Genomic DNA, 18,915 nt, shown 5'->3' with positions numbered 1-18,915 from the left:
TACAGACATAGCTTGAAGGGTCAAACTTTATTTACAAAAATACCGAGAACCAAACAGTCGAGGGTGAGGAAGCACGATTGGCGAATCAGTTTTAGTGGTCAGTTTTTTTATTCCTATTGAACAGCAGCTAAAGGCTCCTGGTTGCATGTATCAGGACGTGGGTTGGTAACCGCAGGGTAAAGCTCAGCGTTACTCGCTTCTTCTTCTGAGCTACGACCTTCGCCACAGTGCGCGTTGCCTCATCAGGCGTGTGTCCGAGACGATCGCAGTTTGGTTTCTGAGCAGCGGCGGGACGAGCCAGTCTACTTTCTGCGACGGGCTGCGGCTCCCTTCTTGCTGCTGTAATGCGAAACACACACACACAAAAAAATGCGACGCGTGTCAGAAGTATGAATTGTTTTCAACCATTTTTAAACCTTGTTCAACGAGGGACAGCTGACGGCTGTGCAGGCTGAGGTTTCATACAGAGTCGGTGTGAACACAGCTGGGCTAACGGGGTTCGGCGCCGTGGTCAAAGGCTCCTTAGCAGTAGTGAAGTAATATAAAGGTGCGTTTTCCCACAACCAAGTCTGTACAGAAATGTCAAGGTTTGTACAGCCGGTCTGGATCTGGCAACCTTTAAACTACGTGTAAAAGTGGAGCTGGATGTTTTGCATCAGTACGCCTGTTAGCATGTCCGTTAGCATGTCTGTTAGCATGCCATCCAAAACTGCCCTCGGAAAACGCTTCTGATTCTGCCTCTTGTTCACAAGCTTTTCACCTGATGCCTACGAGCGTTCATTTTCTTCGGTTTCTCATCTTGCTGCATGTAACTGTCATTTACCTGATTGTGCAGGTCCCTTCGGGTGGCTAACGTAGCTAATGACGGCTCTAGTCCTGTTTCCCAAAGGACTGGCATTAAAAGAGGTAGCTCCAGGATGGAGAAGTCTTTCACTTAATGGGCCAAAATGTAGCTACATGGTCTGGTAGGATGCAGAGAATGTTTATATTTTCAGAGGGATTTTGGACAACTTGCTAAATGTCAGAAACGCTAAATTTCCAGCCTGCAACTTGACGTCAGACGTCTCTGTTGACATGTTTAAGTCCTCGTTCAGGCAGAGATCAGAACCACTGGCACACTCATGCAGCACTTACCTGCACAGACCAAATCACCGCTGAATCCAACAGCCACTAACTCAATATGAATATTTTTACAGCTACTGTTGCAATGGCTCTGCCACACAGTGAAGCCAGTGGGTCAGTATGAACAGAAGGACCCCGACCTCCACACTGAAAAAGGATGCACCATTCGGGGCCGTAATTGTGATCCTCACCGTAACGTCACGGCTGTGGCTGTGTCGGCGAGTGTGTCCCACCCGGTCACGACAATGTTTGCTCTGTTTGGGCTGGGAAAAGTCCAGTTATCCATAATGTTGCCTGTTTAAATGTCGAATAGGATCCATCCTTTTTCAGAGAGCACCAGGGAATGTTTCTCACATACTGACGCCGGGTGACACCAGTAGTACGTTAGAGAAGCAACACAAAAACAGAGACTTACGCAGCCAAATGGGTTTTAGAAAAAAAAATGGTTCCGAAATCTGTGCGCAGAGTTTGCTAAAAAAAATGTTCTATCATACGGAGTCTGGTCGGAGCAATTTGCTTTTAAAAAATATAAAAAAAATAAAAAATAACTCACACATAAACAGCAGATCGGAGTTTTAGTCAAATTTTTGGGCAAATTTTTCTCACAGCCAAACAACCAGTTTTTGGGCTGAGTAAAGTCAGACTGAAGACTCGAGAAAAACAAATGGAAGCGATGGAAAACTGATATCACGAAAACTGGCACCGTACTATTAGCTGTGAAAAACGCTTAGCTCGGTTTAGTTATGCAGAGTTTTCTTCGTTAGCTACTCAGCCCGGCTGACTTTTCATGATCAGTCTAGCTATACAGCATTAGCCCGCAGCTCTACTAGCTGGCTAGCAAGCTAATGCTAAACTTTCCAAATCACATTAGCTTTTCTATAAATGAAACAAAAAAGTAAAATACTAGTTTTGACTTTTAGCCTTTTACCATGTAGCCTAAAACTCCAACCTGCTGAGGGAATATACTTTTCACTGACAGCTGGCGGCATCACGCTCCTGATGACACACTGCCGCTGTTGCGGACAAACACGCGACAAGTTTGACCCGTGAGGTGGATAAAGGGCCTGTCCTCTACTGAACTGTTTACTTTACCCTTTACTAGGGTCTGAACACTCAGTGCTGGCGTTAGCGAGGATTTGGTGTGTTTATGGCTCGTTTGAATCGACGTAAATATGGACTATCCGTGGGGTAAAGTCGAAAAAGTCATATTTAAGCTGCTGGTTTGAAGGAAGCAGGTTTAGCGACCGACACCCCTCGAACTGTGAAACTGTATTCCCCAGACAACAAGTCGGAGTTAAATGGAGTTATGTTTGGAGATTACGCAGCAGCGACAGTACTTACTGCTTCTGCAACTCATCGATGCGATTCCTGTACGTGAGCACCTGAAAAACGACACAGCAGCAGCTTTAACAGGCACCAGGACACGTTTACCTCAGAGGAGACCGACTCCCTCCGCTTCCTCTTAACAGGCTCCGTGGGCTGAGAGGTGCAGGCTGAGGCATCATGGGAAACCAAGACGGGGGTGCGTGCATACGATCAGTGTTTCCTCTGTATTCACCTTTATTTGATTTGAAGTAGAATCTCAGTTTCTGTAGCGACAGACTGTCCTGGATTTCGCACCAGATCACGATGTTCTGATCATCTGTGCTTTAACACGCCCGTCGTAGTTTCCCAAAAAGAAAGGTGGATGATTACGAGACATTCGGCTTCAGCGCGGCTCTGAAACCTCAACTCACGCTCTTACTTACCTGCCGGATCACACGCTCACACACCTGACTGAATTTCCCAGTCACAAAACATCACCTTTACATCCACTTTAGATCGTTTATCTGCTTGCGGTTGAAGAGTTTGATCCCAAAAGGACACTGTTAATGAAATGTCAGCTAAAAAAAAAAACAACTCCTGCTAAGAACATTAGACCATTGCAGAGGATGGAAGGTAACTCAGCTGCCTCGTATCAAATTTCCGATGAGGATCCAGTATCGTGAGGGCTCAGTCTTTACATTCTTGCGGGACACTTTCGAGAAATTATCAGGAAATTATGGACCTGTGAAATACAGCGTTACCAGTGTCGGCAGCCCAGAGTTCCCCTCATTTCTAAAGTGAAGTACTCTTCTTGAAAGCATTAAGAAAATTCTGATCCTGAGTCAGCGGAGCTAAGAAAATGGAGTCGAGATAACGGCTTCAACCTTGCTGAGGCTGATTAATGCGAATGTGGTGCTTTTTTAAAGGACAGTGGACTTTTAAGTCCCTCGCTAACTTCACAGCCGAACTCTGAACTTTTCCAGGAAACAGATGTCACTTTGGGAAACAAACTCGTCTGTTCTCTCTCCTTCTGTTTATCCTTTTTCTCCTGCCGGTGCGTCGTCTCCTCTCGGGACCAGAGGTGGCGCGCTGGTTCTCTGACCTTCCGTCATGCTAACATGCAGCGAGCCTGAAGTCGGCAGGCAGACGCCCTGCTCAGCCCTACTTACAATTTACTGAGCTCCTCCACTCTCTTACGCAGGGTTGTAACCTGGAGGTAATCAAAGAGCATATCAAGGGTTCAAATCCAGAGGTGACGGGATGCACAGCTGGAAGCTTACCTCAGTACACGACCGCATCAACAACCAACAACAACAACGGCGCTGGTACAGTTAGAGAAACCTGAGGGTCCTTTAAATTCTCCTCAGTTCACCTCGCAACATTCACTATGACGTGAAGCCCAATTTAAAATAATTAAGATAATTAAGTCAGATGGTGAGAGAAAACGACGTGAAGGGTTCAATCCAAGACAGCGGCTGAAAATGAAATAAAAATTCAAATGAATGAGAACCGAGGGAGGAGGAACATCCTCATGGACAGAGCTGTGGATGAACATTTCAGTTGTTGTGCATAGTTTTAAAAAGGCTCTGAAAGATTCTTAATTCAAGCTGGATCTGCTTTGATTTCCCGCCATCACCTTCCTACATAAATGATTTATTAAACTATAAATAGGTCATTTATATTTAAAAATAAAGAGAAATAACTGAAAGCGAGGCAAAGCATTTAAAAAAAAAAAAAACTAATAAAAAAATGCTCATAAACCGAATATGGGAATGAAACCAGAAAATGCACCAGGGAATAAAAAGATACACTTACTTTTGAGTCTGAGATGCAAACATCCAAACTTTTTCTGAAATAGCAAACTTTTAATTTAAGTCTAGAAGGGTAAAGATGCAGAATAAGTTCTCTCATCTCATAACATGATACGTTTCTCTATCTTAGCGTTCTGGAACCTGTTCATGGCAGAATAAATCAAACTAACAGAAGTGTCCAGTATAAAATATAGGTTTGATCAAGATTAGGTTTCTTTCTTCCTTTTCATCAGCTTTTCTCAACCTTTTGTGACACACAATCCTGCGTTTAGGTCCCAAAATCAGTCTACGTGTTGTCTCGGCAAATATCAGGACGTAATTCAAACCTACTGGATTTTTCAATGGAAATAAATGTTATATATAAACTCTATAGGCCAGTGTTTGGTCCTAAACCGGAGGCTCACCGACAGCGAGCAGAAAACAGAGCGGACGTTATTGAGAGTCACTGCGAAGCCTCACCTCGTACTTCTGCCTCTTCAGTCTCTCCATGTGGTCGAACTTCTCAGACTCCAGCTGGCACATCCATTCGTGCAGCTCACTGATCTTGTCCCTGCGGGAAGCTCAGGAGCGTGAGTGCAAATCCGCTTCAAACACGACAACTGACGGTCTAAAGCCGGAATGTGTCATTAGCCGGATCTGAGCCGAGCGCTTTAGTGGCCCACGATACTCTGAGGTATTCAGAGCCGATATTTAAGTAAAAGTACTAATACCACGCTCTAAAAATACTCCATTACAAGTACAGGTGCTGCACTGAAAAAGTAAAAGTATGTATAAAAAAAGTATATGCACAAAAATGTACTCTAAGTTTTCAAATTAAAAGTACTGAATGGAGAAAAGGGGCCCTGTTATATTATTATTATTATAATATATCATTACATTATTATCATCATGTATTGATGTGAAAGCAGCATTTCACTGTTGTAGTTGGTTGAGGTGGAGATAATTACTATAATTATCTAAAAACTTTCATATCAGGCTGCAACTAATGATTATTTTTACTGTGAATTGATCTGCTGATTATTTTCTTGTCAATTGTTTGGTTCGGAAAAAAGTGAGAAATGCCCATCACGATTCCCCGGAACTGCCCTCCACAAAGATCGTTTTGTCCAACCTATAGTCCAAACTTCACAGTTACTTCAAAAAAATTTAAATAATCAAAAGGAAGAGCGGCAAATCCTCACATTTGAGAAGCTGGAACCATGAGGCCTTTGGCATTTTTGCATGAAAATGACTTAAACGATTGCCGGTCGACACATCTGTCAATCCAGCAACTGTGTCGGCTTTCGTTGGTGTGATGTTGAGTAATTTGATCCAATCTTTCCTCTTTTTTAAGTGAAAATCTTAACCTGTAGAGTAACTAGTAACTACGCCTGACAGATAAATGTAGTGGAGCAGAAAGTAAATCATTTCCCTCTGAAGTGTAACGGCGCAGAAGTGTAAAGTGGCATGAAAAGAAAATACTCAAGTGAAGTAGCACCTCAAACTTCTACTTAGGTACAGTACCTGAGTAAAAAGACTTTGATATACACACTGACATGAAGGAAAGGTGAATAGTGAGGAATGTTTAGGCATGAATGTGAGCCCTGGTGTGGGTGTTGAGGCGATGACTCGTACTTCAGCTTGTCTTCGTTCAGGTGGTCGATGTTGAGCGGCTTGCGCCTGGCGGCCAGGATCTTCTTCTTCTTCTCTCTCTCGGTCTCTTTCTTTCCTCCTCTCTTCTGGTCAGCCTGTTCAAGCACAGATGCAGGTTAACAGCCGCCCAGACGACGAGATACTGCCGCTGTGGGCCGCATCAGTGTGTGTACTGACTCTCTGCAGGTGACTGCTGTAGTTGGAGCCCATGCTGGACAGAGCCGACTTCTTCTTTGCCTCCTCCTCTGCCTTCTTCTTGGCGTCAGCCTCCTCCTTGATCCGCCTCTCCTCCTGGTTCACACAACAACAACAAAAACCCACATCAGAGCGAGACCTCTGAGCCAGATCCACCGTTCAGTCGCCGAAGTAACACAGGAAACGGGAAGATTGATGAGGGACAGAGACGTTACAGTGTGAAACTTTTAATGTTCGGATGCTGAAGCATTTTCATTTAAAAATATTTTAAACTCACAAATTTAGCTGATATATAACTGATTGCGGATATGAAAATAAAAAGAATTTATATATTATACATATGTGCATATTCTTAGAAGAGTGTAGATACAGAAATATAACAGATAAATATAAAAAATAAACCAGAATTTAAAAAGACAGACTGAATCTTAAAAGTAAAGCATCAGTGATCTTTTTTTATTTTTTACTGTGAACCAGGACACACTCTTTAATTATCAGAGTGGGATTATTCTTAAAATCAGCTTGAAAAAGTCAAATCTACGTAATTTCCTCAGTTCTTGACCAGGAAGAAATAAATGAAGTAAACGACTTAAGGGTCATGTTTTAATGGTCAAAGAGCCGAGGAGCCAAAATGATGATTAGAATGTGATAAAGCCACGAACCTCACGTCTGGCCTGGCGCTCCTTTTCCTTCTCAGCGCGGATCCTCTGCTGCTCGGCCCTCTCGGCGCGACGCTTCTCCTGCAGGACAGCGACAGACACGGCCCCAAACGTTTTACTCGACGCAGCTCGCTCCACCACGTGTTCCACAAAGAGGCGGAAAAGGCAACTACAACCTCTCGAGAAGAGACGCAACACTGAAAAACTTTTAAAAGAAAAAACTAAAAAACAAAATCCTGTACGCGTACAACTTACCTCAACCCAGCGGGGTGCAGCCGTTAGTAGCTCTTATTTAAAACATAACATGTGGTAAGTGTGACGAATTATTTGTCGTCATAAAAGATGATTTAACAACGCATAAAATGTTGCTGATCAAAGGACGTGTTGTGATTATCGGAGTGCCGTCTCGCTTCGAGTGCAGTCCCTGGCTGAAAACTCACAATCCTCTCCTTGAGGGCAATCAGCTCCTCCTCCTCCTTCTTCCTGCACTCAAAGTGAGCATCGATCAGGGCCTGCAGCTCGATCAGATCCTTGTTCTGACGTTTCTTCTGGATGTCCTGCGGGGCAGAGGAACAGGAACAGCGCTCAGCCCCGCAGAGAAGGGCCGCAAATCAACAGAAACCCTTCGGGCTGTCGCCTCAGGTCAACTTACATCAAAGTCCACTTTCTCACCATCTGGGATCTTTGGAGCGCTGGGCCTGTGAGACAGTGTCGGGGTCTTAAGATCAACTGGCACATTGCCGATAACAATGTTGCTTTCGCGTCGTCTCAGCCAAATGGCTCAGATCAAAATGTCTAGAGAAATCACTTGAGGTCAGATTGCACGAGAAGGACACTTACTTGAACTTTGGCTTCTCCTCTGCAGGTTAGGAAATGAAGAGGGGACAAGTACATGTCATCGGGTTAGAAACAGCAGATGATCTGAGTTCTCTCAGGCATTACATGGATTAAACTGTATGGTTTGGGCTCTGCATGACAGGTTATAGCCTTGTTTATCAGTTTTTAAGGGAGGGTTAGAAAAACAGGAACATGAGAGCAAACAAATGAAAAATGATCATATTCAAAGACTGAATGAAACAGATGTAAACAAGGGATTATGTTGTTTTGTGACTATCAGAGCGCCATCTTGCTTTGAGTGCAGGTACGGTAAAACTGAAGCGTTGACACATTCTTGTGTTGTTACAAAAATTAACATCAGATTTTTCACAAAGCCTTAGCGTGCTGCTTTCTCATTTGTCTAAAAAAAAAAAAATGGCTAAAAGTGATTTTCATTTACCTTTGTCTTTTGGCTTGACCCCAAAACTGTTTTACACAAGCAAGACAAAATCATTTCCCCCAGTTCCTTCTTCTGTCTTAACCCAGATTCTGGCGGCTCCATGCCATGCAGATGCAAGAGTGTGACGGTGGGGTCGCTGTGCAGTGAGGCATGGGTTAGCATTTCACCCGTCTTATTCTTGCACCCTTCTTCTCCACTAGCAGCTGGAATGTATCTAAAAACTCACCTAATAAGCATTTAAAATCCTGTCTTTGTGTGTGTGTGTGTGGGGGGGTTTGTTACTAATTTGGATTACAAGCTCTCTGAGTTTAAAAGACAGATAAAATTTGGACAGACATTTTGTGAACAGCAGGTGTTCCCCGAGTACAGACGTCAGACCTGGACACTGTGGTCCTCCCAAAACCAGAATGAACGATATCAGATTGATCAGATGTTTTTAAATCAACATACCTTCCTCTTCAACAGCCTCTGCATGCAGCAAGCATCGAAAAACAAAAGCAGAATAGATAACAGTGTTAGCAGGCGCACTGGGAGCAACAAATCATACATTTATACGGCTAAACAACATCAAACCATGGAATGCATTGCAGACAGTCAATCTGCTGCAGCTTCAGCATCTCTGGTAACTCACTCAGAGATGAGGAAGAATTTTTATCTACCGTAAATTCTCAAATAAGTCTCTAATATACATAGCACCCGCAAATAAAGGCAATAAGGCCCGGGTAAAATGCATGTGGAATTAACTGTACGAACAAAAAAAAAACAAAAAAACCTGGAAGCAATTGTATAGGAACACCAAAATATGACAAAATATACTTATAAAGTAGGAGAATTGGAAATTTATCTCTGCAGTCTGAGAAACAGTATTTGAGAATTTACGGCTACATAAAGTCTTGGTTTGTTGAAAACACAGTTTCACCTTCAAACATTTCAACAACATCATCCCTTTAACATTTAACCCTGCATTCATGTGCCACCGGACGTTCTCAGGGAGTAAAATGTGGAGGTTGGAAAGGCAGCTCCGACTCAGGTAGACATGTACGATGCAGTTACACTTGTCTTCATCAACATGGCCCAACATTACAGTTCATGTAGCATTACATGTCCAGCCTTACATAGTTTTTGGGTCTTGTATTAAGTCAAATTGTCACGGGGTCTTTTTTGAATTTCATTTTTTTGACAAAGTAGCACATGAATACAGCACTGACTTGGAGGACTTTCCCACCAGCAGGTGTGCATAAAGGTGTGACAGTGCCATCCATTAGGTAAACACTGAAAAAGATGAAATCTGCAACACCATCTTTTTCTCTTCTCTTTTAAATTCAATTAACTTATGTATTTTCATGCTAAGCAGTAAATGTTATTCCTTTAGAAGGAGCAGCTCAAGATATAGTATGTATTCAATCGCCTCCATTAGATGTCAAAGTAATGACAAAGCAACCATGTACGCCAAATACAAGTACTTGGGTACATGTGGTACAGTAGTATAAGTAGGGTTGGACTGATAAAAGAGGCCAATATTTGTCTTATCTTAGAATTTAAGCCCACAAATAATCTCTGTGTAAAAACTTCCCTGTGTTTGCAGCAGACAGCTTTGTCCTCTGTGAATGCTAGCTCATAGTGTGGTGGGCTACGTTCCTGATCATCACCTAGCACTATTTGTATGTTTGATGTATTCGCAGGTTTCCATGGTTTACTCAAGGACAAATTCACAAAAAGTTCCCTTCTTTTCTCGTGACAATTTGAATATAATGTCTTCCTCTCATATAAAGTTAACTATGTTAGCTAGCAAGATAAAGTTTGGACAATTGAGATTTTTACTTTCAGTTCTTAGCCTTCAATGTCCAGATGAAAAACTAGATCAGCTTTGGCTTCCTAAAAGGTTTAGATTCATACCGTGGGATACTAATAGCCTCCAACTACTTACTGTCTACGGTCCACTACAGTTGTACAGTAGCTGCCGATTTAAGTCAGAATTCGCCCCCTAGACGTGTTTCAGCTTTTCAGAGAGATTGTTTAATGAATGAATGAAGGAATTTCCTCAACCTGTTATCTGAAAAGGTTTTGAAAACAGAGCGCTAACGGAACAGAAAGCTAACGGAGGAGAAGCTAACGTAGATGTGGGGCAGGACTTTGGCTCAGTATATCAGCCCAAAACATGAGCTTCAGTACAAAAATATTGGCCTTCAAATATTAGTCACACCCTAATTATAAAATGCTTTGGTTATTATCATCTCAAAACATGTTTATATTTACATAAAGAGTAATCCCATCCTGCAGCCTTTTAGTGCTGCATAAAGGGGCCGTCTTTGACTTTGTCCAGAGGTGAAAGGAAGGTAACGTTAGCATGAGCAGACATGGTGAACATGTGTGCAGATCAGGAGGAGAGGGGCTCTGTCTGGCTGGATGTAGCCGGTAGAGTGCACCTGTCCCCTGGGAAAGGATGACAGAATACCCCCTTCCCCCCTCCATGTCACATACCTTCAGACTCAGGCACAGGTTCTGGCTCTTGTTCTGGTTCTGGTTCTGGCTCTGGCTCTGGTTCTGGCTCTGCCTCTGCCTCTGGCTCATGGGCCGCCTCAGGGGCCACCTCTACTGCCTTTACTACCTCCTCTTCTACAGCTACACAACATGCAGCGAGTCACCAGGGGAGAGGAAGGGCGGTGTGAGGGTTAAATGGAAGCGGGAGAAAATGGAAAAGGTAAGAGGTGGAGATGGTCGGGGTGAGTCGATGAAAGGGGCAGATATGAAACATGAGGAGGTTCATGGATGGGGCAGTTTGGGGGAACTGCCACCAGGTGGCGCTAAACCAAGTGGGACAGCAAGCAGTTACAGGAGGGAAAAGGTCAGTCATTGATGGTCAGTCATGATGGATGAAATGTTACCGATTCCTGGAAATACCTGCACTGCAACTCTGTGCGGCCGAACACAAAAAGATAGAGATGCTATCCTGACGCGATCGGCGTTTTTAACCCGTGTCTTTTCACTTCCAAATGCCGTTCAGTTAGTGTAACCGGCATGCCACAAAAAATACACGTGGAGGCAAGAACACACGTCTTCAAAAGTGACTGCCAAATTAGTATCAATGATGTGAGACTTATCATCCGGAGTCTGCAGGCTGCGTCTTACCATCGTATTCTTCACGTCCGTCCGAGAAAGAAAGGAGCAGAAGAACATTATCAAAAGATCCTGTTTGTACCCATTTTCGATAGAATACAAATGCAAAATGTGGGTACACCGGGGATCCATGCAATGCATACACATCACAGTCCTCCTCCGCTGAATCAGCGCTTGCAGACGCGACTGTGTGACGGCTTTAAACTTCAAGAAAGTCACTGCTTCATCTGAGAGTGTGTTCAGTTCTGGAGGACTGCGCAGTTGCAGATGGACATGCAGAGCTGCAGGACACGTTGCCAACAGGTCAGCGCAAGCTTGTGAGACTCAGATTTCGTAAATTTCGATCTAGGCTTCACAAAGCATATTTGACACTGGCCTGTTGGCAGCGTTGGTGCCTGCAACCACGCTACAGCGGGAGGAAAATATATGTGCAGATTTGTTTTAAAATGATCGCACAGCTTGAATCTGGAGGATTCAAGCCAAACCTGCAAACATACACATTTATTCAGTGCAAATAACTCTTTACAGGGAATGGAAAGTCAGTTAGGCAGGATTCAGAAATAATACTGGGATCTAGCATTGGAACAACAGACTGTGGGGACCTAAGTTTTGGGGATCTAATGTGTTTTTAAATGGGAAAAATGGTGCTACTTACCCTCGACCTGTTCACTGCAAGACAGAAGACAGAGAAATTCTGATTTGAAGTTACAGCTAATGATCAAAATAAACCTTGAAAATTCATGCTTTACTGTGGAAAACAGTTTGGCAAAAATAATCCTTCAACTGCATAGAACAGATCAGTACCATGATGTTGAAATCTCTCCACAAGCGCAAAACTAGTGAGTGGACCTTAAATGTAAGATCTTCTTTCTTCACCAAAAAGGTCAGAAGTTTTTAATTTGAGAATGAAAATGTGAATTGACTTACACTTCTTCAGTGTCAGACATGGTGACAGTGGACTTTGGAACCTGGAGGCAAGAGAGAGGAGAGGAACTTAAAGTCTGTCTGCAAGGAGCGACTGGGCAACCTGCTGTATTAATAGCTCAGGATTAAGTTGCAAATGTCTTGAATATCTGCTGCCCGCCCCACCCTGACCAAACTCCACCTGCTTGCTTGCAAATATTTGACCCCCACCCTAAAAATTAAAAAAAAAAATCCCTTTTTCATTTCATTTACTTAGATTCATTTCAAAACACTTTGTTCCTCATTCATTTTAGTTCCTTATCATTTTAAATATTTCATGGGGATGTTGTCTTTGAAACATTCCCAAAATTGATCAGATCCAAACATCTCTGGTTTATAATTAGCGTTAGACTTTGGACTGAAATTCGAGCCTCAGTCCTGAATCTGCCTCTCCGATGATAAGTGAGAAGGCAGCCAAACTTAGACTTATGCCAATGGTTTTAAAGACAAATTCTGTCACATCTAAAATCATTCTCAGCATACGATTCTGTTGGAAGTAAGTGGTAAAATTCCAGACTGGATGTGTGATCTTTTCAAAATCCTGCAATGGTAAACATACATGACCTGGATTTATTCAAAATTTTATCTACCAGCGATTATGTTTCAGATTAGTCGCCCATTAGCCTCATTAGCATGAGGCCACCATGAAGGCAGCTATTTCCAACAGACAGCTGCACAGGTCCCAGATCTGGTTTCAGTAGACCCGATGTTGTGAAGATTGGGTTCCTTTCCCTGGACCATCTACCCTCAATTCCATCTTCATTTCCTTATCTGGCCGTCTCGCTCTCACATGGTTCCTTCAATCATCTTCCTGAGGCTCCCTGCTGACTAAGGCCACTTGGCTCAAGAATTAAAATAAACCCCGAAAGGGAGCCGTGAAGGTTAAAGGTCTGATGTCTGGCTATTTGCTCTTTGAATCTCGTAAATTCGAAATTTGTTTTCAAAGTCTTTACACCATTATGTAATATTAGCAGATGGGTAAAACAATCCAAATTTAGACGATTCGTTTACATCCAGGCTGGAGGTTCTTGGATCCTGCTCAAGATGTTAAAAGTGTTTATCCTTATGCTATGTGCGCTTTAATGTACACACATGCCACGCCCATTTACAGCTTCATTAATGGCTATCTACGACAAAATCAAACATGTAAGTCAAGAAAACCTGCATTCAAAAAACCTCACTCCAATGTCAATGTCAAAGCAACTTAAAATATCTCAAAACAACAACATCAGGATTAATTGCCGCTGTTCTCATGAAGTTACATAACTCATTAGTATCATATTCTGTCTCCTGAAGTGGAAAGCTGCTTCGAACGCTTTAAGTAATCTGTAAATCCCTCAGGTATGAGGCTCCGCCGGGTCTCTGGCCTTGGACCAAACTGGCACAAAAACAACAACAAAGTCCTTTCAGATAACAGCTTTTGCTCCTCAGAACTTTTTAACCTTTTAATCTCAGTTCAAGGCTTTACCTTCCTAGAAACTCCAAAAAAATGATCAAATTTTTTCAGCCCATTTTGGAGTCCCAGCAAGGTGTCAAAAACCACTGCTTATCAGTTTCTGAGGCGCTCAGCTGCAAATACCAACACAGACTAGATTTCATTGCCACTGAGCTCAAACACAAAATCATCACACTCTTTGGGACTCAGAGGGAGGCCTGTTTCTTCTGTGATCCACTATCTGTCCATTATTTGAAGAAAACTGTTCCCTTCACTTCCCTGACCTCGGCGACAGCTTCTGCTTGTCGTGGCAGTGATTTTAAAACGTGTGGACTTGGCTGTCCTCAGTTTGGGTGATGTTTGGGGACATTACTCTTGAGCTTCCTATCCTCTCTACCACTCACACTCTCATTCTCTCTCCCCTCTTCCTTACCTCAGAAAAGCTGAAAGAAGTGAGCTCCCTGCTGGCCGAGACAGGCTGTAAGGTTCTGCAAACTTACCGCGCTGATTATGTCCTTCTGTTATAGTGACACTCGATCCGCTCGGCCTCCCCATTGGCCGAGGAGCCGGCCCGGAGGCGAGGCTGGGCCTGCGGTGGGGCTGGGACCACGACTACGGTCCCCCCCTCCCACCGCTGGCACTCAATAAGGAGATGGAAGAGTCGAATGTTAGGGAGAGAGGCTCAAGTTTGGAGAAGGGGGCAGCCAAGATGCCCCCAGGTTGCTATTCTGGGGCCGTTGGATTAGGCAAGCAAATTTCATCTGACAGTGAGAGGAGAGTTGGATGTTAGGGAGGAGAGGCATGTGCTGTTTCTGAACCTTTAAACATAATGTACAGCATGGTCAAAGTAAAGTAAGAGCCTGAATAAATCCAACATGCTGAACCATCTTTTGCTTTGGGTCTTTGAACTTTTTTTTTTGACTCCCAGGTTTGCAAGAATCAACCGGTAGGGCGAAATCAGTATCCCCAAAAATCACCGGCTATACCTCTGATAGTTTTACACCCTGCAGGTCTAAAAACATGCAAAAACAACATTAAATGACAACTGAGATAATACACAAACAGTTCATCCTCCTCCCACCAGGCTGTCAGTCTGCAGTTCCTCAGTTTAGTTTTTCTTTTTAAAGAAAAAATATGCTTGAAAGAGAAGAAATTAAAACTTGCAAATAAGAATTGTTTGGTATAAATTTGAACATTTTTTGCTGTATGTGTTTTGACAGCTTGACCTTTCTCACACTGTGATCTGAAACTGTAAAAAAGTAAACTTGTGTGTCTTTTAGTTGTGTAACATGTGAAGTCTATGCTAAACTGCGCCTCTGAACAGGTGTCAGGTTGTATTGGATAAAACTTCCTTATCTGACAGTGAACAAGTGATTGTGAGGGAATTCTGTATTTCCAGTGTAATTTTCTTTCAGAAATGAACTGCCTGTCTCAAAGAAATCCTCCACAGGATCAGTTCGATCTGTTAGTAATGTCTTTCATATCAGCAGTAAGTCTAAACAAGCTGCAGCATGAATCAGTCAGCAAGCTCCTCAGTTTAATTTATGGGTTGGATCTATGATATGATCGTCAGTCTCAGCGGTCCTGGGGATTCTGAATGATCTTCTGATTTCCTCCAGAGGGTGCTACAATGACAAAATTAAGAACCGAGACTCAGACACCTAAATGTGGGAGTGTCAAATGTCACTGAAACACAAATAGACAAACCGCAGGCCAAGGACCTCCTGCTTTATTTTGCTGTTGTTGATTTACAGTTGAACCGACCTGTCTGTGCTCTAGTTGCTGTGATGAACACTGAAACAAACCTCTTAAAACAGTTGTACAGTGCTTTGTCAAACTGGGATAATTTCGGATGAAATACAGGAAACACTTTCTTATTCTGCCAAACTCCATAAGGGATTCCCTGCAAAGGAAACTGCAATCTTCTCAAGGACCCCTGGAAACCCCAGAAGGACCCCTAAAACCCTCTCAAGGACCGCTGGAACTCCATAAAGGATCCCTGACAACCCAAGTGAATAACAAACCCCCTATCAAGGATTATAACCAGCCATTAAAACCATCTGTGACACCATCTGAACCCCATGAATGACCCCTAAAATCCTGGAACCCACTAAAGGTCTCCCCTGAATCACGCAAAACCCCATCAAGGACTCCTGGAACCACTACCTAAAAGCCTTATAAAGACAGCCCTGGAATCCCCTCAAAGGCATATAGAATTCCATACCCACCACTGGAACGCCCCCCAAGTAGCCCTGTAATCCCCCAGTGCCTTATAACATCCTACAAAGATTCCTCCTCAACAAGTTTCGGGAGATGCCTGAACCCCATAACCTCCTGAAGAACCCATAGAACCCCCTCAGAAACTAAGAAAAACCCAAGGAACCAAATGCAGTGTTCACCTCATATAATATGAATGATGGAGATGGGAAAGATTCAGATTTTAATTATTTGCGATCATTCACGTCATCAAGATGGTTGTATGATTATGGAGTTGAATTGAAATACTGCTCGCTGACAAAATAACACCATATCCTTAGATTTGGCGTTAATTACATTGAACGACAAACTTTCGCTCTCTGGCACTTCCGTATTATTATTTATTATTATTATTAGTGCCAATTCAGATATATCAGAGCCTTTAGTTTCCCAGTCGTAACTGCGACTTGCATGCTGACTTGAATGCCATTTACAAGTTACAGTAACTGCGGTATGACATGAACGCAGCATTACAACTTCCCTGAGGGGCCCCGGAAACCCCTCAAGAGCTGCAGCTTTGTGGCAATACCTTTCACCCAGGTATGTTTGGAAGCCCACTCGTGACTTTTATAACCCCTGGGAAATTTTGAACTCCTTTAGGACCTTTACCTTTAGTATCACATTAGTGATGCCTAATAATCCCTCTGGAGCCTCAAATAGGACCCTTAGGCAGCCAGTATGCTTCCTCAGTTGTACCTCAGTTGTCGGATGGTCGATTAGCTTCAGAAACCCCCTCTCCTTACATTTTCCCGGCATTAGAGGAGGGGGGGGCTTCGTCTGACAATTTCTGCAACTCTCAGAAACTAACAATCTGACATTCACACCCACTTCACTCAGTGATTGGTCAGCTGTGTGGAGGTGAGAAAGGACCCAGGGTTTGTACTTCTCTGCGTAGCTCTCTCTTTTCTTTCGTTACACAGCCACATGTATACAAAATGTAAACAAACGAGTGCTAGCTACGAATGTCTTCCAGAAGAGACTGTGCGCCATTATCTTCATATTCAAACGATAATGTGTCTCTCCCCTCTCTATTACGGTTGGCTTTTCACTCCACCTTTGAGTGCAGCTGTTTGGAACAACTACGAACAATCTTGATTTCCGACATGGTAGAACAACACATCAAACTGATTGAGCATAACCTGACCTTTAGAGACACCTCAAGAATACTTAGAACCCATTCATAGATCTGTTAGACCTCTAACCGCTATAATGAGCCCCTCTACCCCCACCAAACATCCCTCGAACCTCCCCAGGATGTTTACAACCCACCCGAAACCTGAACTCATACCACCTTAATCCCATCAAGAATCCCTGAATCAGGATTATTTCTACAGAATTCAAATGATGTGAAATTAAACCCCTGCTCATTTTTTCTGAATATACTGTGGACCCCCCCCTATTGGATCCCTGAGACATCCTTAAAGGACCCCTGGGTGGCCCTCGGACCCCACTTTTTGAGTCTGATGAGGTGAAACCTAAGGTCCCGTGGCCTGTCCGTGCTGCATCTCGCCTCGCCTCACTCTGCTGTCAGGACGACCCTGCTGTCACTCTGAGCAGCTCACAGGGCTCAGGATTTATTTTTGGACTGCCATGGCGTCTGTTCCTTCCATTTGTAGGAAGGGGGGTCATGTTGGGCTCAACATGAACCTGCCGTTCTGACACTCTGGGCTGGGACAAGCAGGCAGCAGCCGGCCGGCCAACCCCCGAGCAGGAGTCGCACAGGTAAACACGCCATATTTACATCTTTTATTCTCTAGGTAGAGCACAGGGAAGCTGTTAGCAGCGTTAGGGAGGCTCGGCTGTCGAATGCAGAACCCCCCACCTCTGCAGCCAAGGGTCTGATCTAAGTTTGGAGAGCTCAGGGTGTTTTTTCTCATCCTAAGTGCAAAATTAAAGCACCAACAGGGCTGTGCTAAGCGTTAGCATCGCACTGCGGCTTCAAAACACACTCTGCCCTGTCAATTATCTGTCCTGGCTGCAATTAGGCACGAGTGACTGATGATCACACTCTAGCTTTGAGACGTAATCTTCCTCTCGTGCAACTGTGTGGAAAAAAAGTTGTCTTTGTTAGGCTTGGTATTATACATTGAACTTGAATCAGTGTTCTCTCTTGTTGTGTCAAGGGGAACCTGCCTGGAGCACTTTGAACATCAGCAACAAGTTTTTACCTGGTAAGTTCGTCCATTTTCCATCTAAAGTCACAGTTTGCTGTGTTTGTGTGTGAAGCCCCATATCTTCACTGGAGGTACATGACTTTTTGGGGTGGATTCGTTAACTTGAGGAGGCCATTGTGGAGCAGCTTGGTTTTTATAACGCAGCTATTATTACCCTTTCCTCTTTTGAACTTGCATCCTGAAGGCGCTCCAAATACCAAACCTACCAGAGCCTTATAAGGAGGAGTGAACTCTCATGTGTCAGGCAGGCAGCAGGTTTGGGGAGGGAGGTGGGGGAGGGCTTTAAAACACAACCAGTCCTGGCCTACATTTCACTGAAGTGACACACATAGTAAACTGTGGATATTAAACAGTTGTTTGTACAGACTGCATGATGTCAGAAATCGTTTACTTGAAACACAAACCCTCTGGATAGTCTCATCATAAAGTTACCCAACTCTTATTTTAAGTTCAAATAGATGACACAAATGTTATGTGATGCTTGTGCGGTATTATTTTTAAAGAAGGGAACCTTTTTCGATGGTTAAAAATACAAAACAGTTCCACTAAATTTCTCCAACCTCATTTGTCACAATATTCATGTTAAATTCTGGTTGTCTCATGTGATTGGGTACACTCAGTGACAAAATATTTCTTAGGCCCTATCCAGTGTCATTGGGCCGTGATGTCATGAGGTCAGATGCTCTGCATTCACTTTCACCCTAAAGCAGATATATATATATATATATATATATATATATATATATATATACACACACATCTATATGCGTATATTTAGGGGGGAAGGGACACGAGAGGACGTGACAAGGCTGCGCTCCAGACTATAAACTGTGACCTCACAGATCGGCCTACAAGCTTCTCTTTCTGTGCGGTTTTCTGATATGTAGTGTAAAAGATTTGATATCCTGATTGGGAAAAAAAAAAATTGCCTCTTTTTAAAACAAATAACACAAGCAAAAGCTAATATTTA

General features: G+C 43.3%; 1 protein-coding gene across 1 annotated transcript; it reads right to left on the bottom strand.

Annotated features, from left to right (window-relative positions):
* tnnt3a (troponin T type 3a (skeletal, fast)) lies at nucleotides 1-12,064 on the bottom strand. The gene is made up of 14 exons (XM_040132840.1): nucleotides 12,045-12,064; nucleotides 11,773-11,786; nucleotides 11,130-11,138; nucleotides 10,482-10,622; nucleotides 8,451-8,468; nucleotides 7,565-7,583; nucleotides 7,377-7,422; nucleotides 7,165-7,281; nucleotides 6,728-6,805; nucleotides 6,048-6,161; nucleotides 5,853-5,965; nucleotides 4,698-4,788; nucleotides 2,464-2,504; nucleotides 1-339 (listed from the first exon to the last, which is right to left on the bottom strand). Exons 1-14 carry the CDS (start codon nucleotides 12,062-12,064, stop codon nucleotides 303-305), a joined length of 858 nt encoding a protein of 285 aa, XP_039988774.1. The 3' UTR covers nucleotides 1-302.
* Between the last annotated feature and the right edge of the window lie 6,851 nt (nucleotides 12,065-18,915).

This window comes from Xiphias gladius, chromosome 8 (assembly GCF_016859285.1).
Source record: "Xiphias gladius isolate SHS-SW01 ecotype Sanya breed wild chromosome 8, ASM1685928v1, whole genome shotgun sequence".
Lineage (NCBI taxonomy): Eukaryota > Metazoa > Chordata > Actinopteri > Istiophoriformes > Xiphiidae > Xiphias > Xiphias gladius.
This window is presented reverse-complemented; position numbering and strand designations above follow the sequence as displayed.

Excerpts from the sequence above, each read along its gene's own strand:
- tnnt3a (XM_040132840.1), bottom strand. The coding sequence starts at position 12,064 with ATGTCTGACACTGAAGAAGT. Across the intron at positions 6,806-7,164 it reads TTGCCCTCAAGGAGAGGATT|GAGAAGCGTCGCGCCGAGAG; the intron begins GTGAGTTTTCAG and ends GCTGTCCTGCAG. Across the intron at positions 6,162-6,727 it reads AGCGCCAGGCCAGACGTGAG|GAGGAGAGGCGGATCAAGGA; the intron begins GTTCGTGGCTTT and ends TGTGTGAACCAG.